General features: G+C 36.6%; 1 protein-coding gene across 1 annotated transcript in view; it reads left to right on the top strand.

Annotated features, from left to right (window-relative positions):
* Positions 1-3,180: 3,180 nt before the first annotated feature.
* The window catches only part of LOC113022044 (immunoglobulin-like and fibronectin type III domain-containing protein 1), a 28,859-nt gene continuing 24,847 nt past the window's right edge, over positions 3,181-7,192 (top strand). The window contains exons 1-2 of the mRNA XM_026167024.1: positions 3,181-3,365; positions 6,916-7,006. Coding sequence (XP_026022809.1) covers positions 6,958-7,006 — 49 coding nt within the window. The 5' untranslated portion in view covers positions 3,181-3,365; positions 6,916-6,957. The remainder of the gene's footprint in view (positions 3,366-6,915; positions 7,007-7,192) is intronic.

Below are 7,192 nucleotides of genomic sequence, written 5' to 3'. Positions count from 1 at the left end.
GTCCTAGGTTTGGTGTAGCAAAGCTGGCAGGGCATTGAATCTGACACAGGGAGAGACCTCATCAGCCACTTACCTCTTTTAAGAATTGGGGCCATCACCTTTCCAGATCGCACCTTTTCCTGGTGCACTCCCTGTAGTTCCAAAACGTTCCAACGCTATTAAAATTATCCACGTAAAACTAGTCACATGAAGGCTAGTTGTTGACCCATACTGCTTACTGGACTGCTTACTGGGAGAAAACTTTGAAGTCTGTCTATTGCAGTTCACAAAAACATGCAAGCTAACAAACCAATGAATCATTCAAAAGACAAATCAACGACAAGAAATGGATCAACACTGATTTATTTGTTTACAAGATAAAATGTAAAAGATTAAAAGTAGGATAAAATGTTGCATGCAAGAAGAGATTCAAAGGAAGGACAGGAATATCAAAGAATAGGTAGATATGTTTGGTAAATGGAGTGGAAAGGAGACAAAGTAGTGGAGTGTGAATTATCAGACAGACCATTAGAAACAGACGCACACTGCTGTAAAGCACCAGTTTGCAGGCATGTCACCAATACTAATAATAAAATCATACTGCAGCGCTGAGGTTTTTTTTTTTCTTTCTTTCATTTTTTCTGATGTAAAATTCTCCCTTTGTGGCACCGTCCATTCCATTGCAGTTTAGCACAGAAACACCTTCAGTTGTCTAAATCACACTGCTGCATCATAATGGCTTGTGATAGATTTATACAATGGATTATTTGACACGTGAATCAGCACAGTGGATTTTATTCTTCATCTCTTTGACTGAAAGCATTTTTGTAATTTTTTCATTTAAAGTGTCAAGATGAGAAATGTTCATATTAAAAGAAGCTGATTCAAGTTTCTTATTGACATACATTTACAGTATGTTATGCCTGCAATGAAATCCATAGGTCACTTGCAAAGCATGGCCTATATAACACTGGGAAAAACTAAATACATTTATTTATTTATGTCTCCTTGCTTTCTTTTTGACACTTTTGAGAAAAAAACAAAACACTGTAAACACAATTTATATAATCAGAGATTCTCATTCTGAATATTTTCAACAGCTACTGAAGTTTTATATAATGTAGAATAAGTTAAATCTAATATATGACCTGAGGGGCATCCTTTCATTTAATATGGATTCAATAAAAAATTTTGGTAGGCACTGTATAGCGATGTGTTTTACTTGGAGTTAAAAAAAAAAGTTGTTAAAAAAGTCCGTGTAGCTCCCCTTTGTGCTGACAAAACAGCTCTGAACCACTGAGGCATGAACTCCAAAAGACCTCTTAAGGTGTCCTTGTGCCACAAAAGCTGGCACAGAGTCATAAAACTGCAAGGCCCAAAGTTGGAATCACTGATATTAATACATATGAGAAGATGCACTCTGAGAAATTCCCAGGTGATTCAAAGTCGTAGCAGGCTGCTAATGTCTGATGTTCTTTTGTCGTGACTTTCTTTCTCAGGGAATTATCCTATCCAGTGTACTATAACAGTAAATAATTTTTTGTTTTGTAACTTGTCAAAATAGTTTCAAAGGAACAGAAGGCAAAAGTGGCTCCATAAGAGCATTGACACCACATCTGTTGAATGTCATATTCCTCAAATCAATTCTGAACATTTTTTGCACTGTCGCAAGGTGCATAATTTGTTTTCTGAAAGAGCCTACTGCTATTAACTAATACTGTTTTTGCTGGCTGACAGCATCCAAAAACAGCAAGAGGCAGTTTTTGTGGTCTTCATAAGACCTTTCCAGACCTCGACCTGACCCAGTGACATGTCTAACCTCAGCCAATAAATTATGCCGGTGGTATCGTTTTTCCATGTGAGTGAACGCATAAACCTCTTAAGTATCTGATGCAAATGTATGCATGTTTATTAAGTGTTTATGATTGTATGTAGAATATGTAGAAGCAAGTAAGTTGCTGCTCCCTCACTCTATGACAAATTAAATCCTCATGCAGGATTATTCTGTAGTGGAATTATTTTCTGGAATAGGTTTTCTCTCATTTTTACAATGAACTATATATTTACTTAAGCATAAGTCAAATAGTGGTGGGCCTATATATTAGTATATTTTGCCTGGAGACCTTTAGTTATTTTTAGTCAAAGTTTGCTGTCAAGGCAGGAAGCTTAAGGAAATATTGTCATGTGTTAAAATTTTTTGGCGTAACTACTTTTGAATATTAGAATTTTTAAATCATTAAATTCATTATGGTATTAGTGTGTATGCATTTCCGGTAAGGATGTTTTTGTTGCGGTTACTAACACTCGTCAACACCCATGAGCAAGTTTCAACAGCTGCCTGGTGATTGGCAGAACACCCAATGGGAGGGGACAATATGACACACCTACAATACACATCATCTCTTTATTTAATCCTCTGTAGACAGTGCCTGGCAACTTCTATAGCAAATCTTAAAATAATACCACAACTCTAAACATGACATTCAGTCTGCAATATCCTAGTGTGTATTAAAAAGACATGATACAAAAGCATTTATAGCTGCAGCCTTTAAACTTGGCCTAAATAGGAAAGATAAACAACAACAACACATTAATGGAAAACCTGTTGTTAGATATTACATGATGATGCTTATCAACTCTAATGTGCCAATCTGCTATGAAGATTTTGAAAACAACCCTCTCTGGATATCATACTTTACCCATTTAAGATGATCATGAATACATATTTCTACTCCAGTTGCCACATCAATATTAGCCATTTAGCTACTCCCTATTTTGTTAATAAAAGTTGACAGGGTGATAATTATTATGTCCCAGCAGTCAAGAATGGATTGCTTCTGATGAATACCAGAGTTAGGTTATGAAGTTATAATGCACTGGATGACAGGACATCATCTCTGCACTGAAAACGTGTAGTTTTGTTTAATGTTTTGCAACTTCCCTTTCCAGGTGATATTTGGGTTTAGTTTATAATTAAATTGTGTTGAATAGTATGGTGATTAATTTTTTGTCCATCATTTTATATGCTGGTTGTCTAAACACACATTTTAGAAAGAGACAGAAAGAGAGGGAAAGATTCAGGCTTCAGAAACTGGATTAACGAAAAAAAATTCTTTAATAGGTGTTCAACCTGCTGCCACCCCCCCACCCCTTCACATTACCTCCCTACTTCACCACCCACTCAACCTCCAATGTCTTTGGGGTCACGACTAATACAAAAAAGCCTAAACAGCTTTTGGCAGTCACTGGGTCTGGGCAGTAGAGGAGCATTGAGCTCAGACTTGCACACTGCTGGAAGGATCTATTACACTGAAAAAATTAGGAGAAGGCACAGTGTGACCAGACTGCTGTCTGAAAGGGAAGAGTGCTAAGAGGACTGAGAGCAGGTAGGTGGCCCTCAAAATGAAGGCTGGATAAGTAAATGTAGAAATGAATTGCAAAAGCCTATCCTCTGTAAGTCTGCAGCTGGGAGCGCAATCTGCATGAATACAATGTCTACCATCACTGTTTATATCAGAAAGATGTCAGGTGCTTAACATTGCAATAGAAAAGCTAATGTGTAAATGCATGAGACATGAAGAGATGTTTCTATTTTCCTATCCAAAGACTGAGCTTGAAGCTTAAAAGTGCTTGTAAGTCACGAATGTGGTATCTGATTTCAGTTTCTAAAATTACAGTGCATGCAGGGTTTGCTATCATATTAATAATTCAGACATACATTAAAACTTACAGGACATGATTTAATTACAAAGAGGACAGAATTGATGTTGCTGCATGAAATCACTTAAGCAAGGCATGTAGGCTTCTCAGTTTGAATTTCATAGCTTTAAATCTGGCAAGCTCATCATAGCAGTATGGTCAGAGCTGTGAGGTTGTTGGGTGATGACTAAGTTTAGAAGGAGGTATCAAATCAATATGTGACCTAAGATTCAAGAAGCTGCATAGAGGGAGTGGGTTGTATTTTGGCAGAGAACTGGATTTCTTTTTACATTAAATGAATTCACAGGGCTACAGTTCACAATGTACAAATCCTCCTAACACTGAGCACATACGGTGCATCTCTCTTGCATTTAAAGATTGAAAAAACAAAGCAAAATGCTGTATTCAGTGTAGTTAGTAGCTTAAATAGACAAAGACCAGCAGACTCATTACAACATACATATTACATGTAGGCTAAGTATTTCTTACATGTTTTGAATACCGAACATATAAACAAATCCACTGGGAGGCTCAAATAGTACCACTAACACTTGGACACTAAAAGACATGTCATCAGACTCAGTTTTGTGTTAGAAAGTGACTTCAGCTGTGCATCTTGTGCACTCAGCTGCAGTCAGTGATGTGTAGAAAAGTGCAGTGAGGGACATTTGAGAAGCTACCAGATGCCATTTCCAGAATATGTAGTCAGCGGTGCAGTCATCTGCAGTAGGTGTCACATGCGCTCCTACGTATTGGGTGCAGTCTAGTTGTCTGCTGTTTCTCAAATTTCTCAAGAGTCTTCTTTACAAATTTCTATATGTTTGAGACTCCATTTCATGTTGGTAACATAGAAAGAGATCATTTCAGTATTGTAAGCAAAAGAAATACATAGATGTCATTACATAATAAAAAAACAATCATCATAAATATATCAGTGCTATTTTTACCACTTTTAATTAAAATGAAGAACATAATAATGAATAAGTACAGTAGTGAAGTATACAGGAAAACATGAGGCAACAACAACCAATACTTTTCTGTAGCAGTGGCCCAGCATTTCAGATAGTCCATCTCCAATTTCAGCGGTGGCGGCTTGTTATCTTGCCTGCAGTGACAGCCAGCCTGCCTACATACTGGTTATATGTAATGATTTTTTGAAGCATGTTTTTTTTTCTTTTGTTTATTTTTTTTAAGTAACAACATTTAATGAAATGCAGCCTGCAGCACAAATCCGTGAATCTCTGGGACAGTGACTAAGACAGATTTATTCTGGAATGCATTGATAATAAAAAAAATGTCTAGAATATCCCCTCCCCCACAAGTCAAAATAAAAAAAAAAAACAGATGCAAGCCGCAGCAAAACAGTAAATGATAAGAGCTAGCACAGCAACAACTATTAAGTGGAAGAGAAGATGAGAGCGTTGCCTTTTGCAAGATGTCTCCTTTTTCGTGCTGTTTTCCCTTTACCATATGTGTTGTTCATTCTCAAAACAGACCAAGTGCCAAGATCACTGCTGGAGCCCAGAACCTTTTTAACATATGCTAGAGCATGTGCACAACTATAAATAAAACAGTTATTTGTGGAAATGTTAATGTGGAGATTATTTGACATCCAAATCAGTCAGTCTCTCAAAAGATCATCTCAATAGATCACCCATATCCACCACACACCAGCTTTCAATTCACCCAGCCTAACAACCTTCAAATGATTAGAGGAGTTCATATAGGTTCAAGCACACATGCTTTCTGAATGCCTGAATTTCTGTAAGACCAACATTGAACAAGCAGGATAACAAAGCAAGCATAAATTTAAGAATTACATGAGCAACATTTCAAAGTCATGAGCATTTTGGTTATGTCTGTTTCTTCATTAGTAGAGTGTGACACAGGAACTAAACCATGTTTTAAACACTAAAAACTGTTCAAACACATCCTGAACCAGGGGTAACATACACACACACACACACACACACACACACACACACACACACACACACACACACACACACACACACATATATGTATATATATATATATACATATACATATATATGTGAACAAGACTTACCTCTTCACATCAACGTTATCTTCTAAAAATCCATGTTGAGCTACAAAGTAATGACAATAATATTATTTACCCATAAGTAACCACACCCACTGTGAATCTCTGTCCAATGAGGAAGTTAAGACGTCTTAACATGACTCTTTGGTTCAAATTTTACAAGAACAAAAAATAGTAATGGCATAAATCCATATGCATGACCTTTTAGAACTGTGACGAATGCTAATTTGTAAAGTGTTGTGTTGCACCTGATGTTCTAAAAAAAAAACAACCCCAAAACAACAAAGAAACTTTTAACTTTTGAGCATCTGAAACAATGTTTCAGTCAAGATGGAAAAACAATTTTCCTTTATAGCTTCATCTCTTCAGCTTTCAAACACTTACGGAGCTAAAAAAAAAAGGTGATGTATTGACCACGGTGGTGTGACTCTGAGCCAGTGAAACCCTTGTTGCTCAAGAAATCTCACTAAATGTAGTACTATGGAAAACTTTGATGTATATTTTCACACACACACACCAAATTAATTATCCTCAAATCATTTTGCGGCATTACACAGTCATAAGCATATATCCTAAGCAATTAAATATAAAGAATTTCCTTTGAATTTCATTTGATCCTTGTCACCGACTTCATCCAGAATTGTACAGAAGATCCCAGAACTCTTCTAAGAACAGTAAAATGTTTAAAAATGTTCGCAGTATAATGTCTGTAAAATTATAAATTTTACACTGGCATGTAAGTTATTGTCATTAACTGGGTGATCATATAATTATTGCTGTACAGTGTGCAGCATTATCAATCTAATTCCAAATCTTCTCCATGTTTATATGAGGTTTCATTGAGCACCTCGGTTAATTAACAAATGTATGCAAAGGAATCCTGAGACACAGAATAATCCCATGTTAAGTCTGACATTCACTGTAAATGACGTTGGCTGAACGGGTGCTGATGATCACTTTGTGCCACTGGAAAAGTAATTAGAGCAGTCTGCTTCAAAAGCACTACATTACTCTATTAAAACTTTTAAATGGCGTCTGCTTAAATTTTCAAAAAGAAAACAATCCCAAAATTAAAAGACTAACACCTCAAACTCTGACACAAATGTCTTATATCAGGGATTTGATTTGAGCCACACTTGTACAGTAGATTTTAGATTTCCTATTCTGTCTTTTAGTGCAGAGCCTTCTGAATCAGCAGAGCTCAAGAGAAAACCAAGATGTCGAAGAAGTCAAAGGTGACCGATCAGACTGCCACTGGGCAGGCGGGTAAGTAAAGAAGCCAGTCAACGGTTAGTATTGCAACCTTGTCACCCTGTACGTTCTATTATTGCAGTGACACACAAGAACAGGATCCTCCTCACAGACAGCAAACAACTAAACTTTATTAAAACTAAAGAGCTGTGTGACACTGCATTCAAGAATAATTAAGACAAGAAAGCAACAGGTAAAAAT

The sequence above is a fragment of the Astatotilapia calliptera genome, chromosome 5, assembly GCF_900246225.1.
Source record: "Astatotilapia calliptera chromosome 5, fAstCal1.2, whole genome shotgun sequence".
Taxonomy (NCBI): Eukaryota; Metazoa; Chordata; class Actinopteri; order Cichliformes; family Cichlidae; genus Astatotilapia; species Astatotilapia calliptera.
This window is presented reverse-complemented; position numbering and strand designations above follow the sequence as displayed.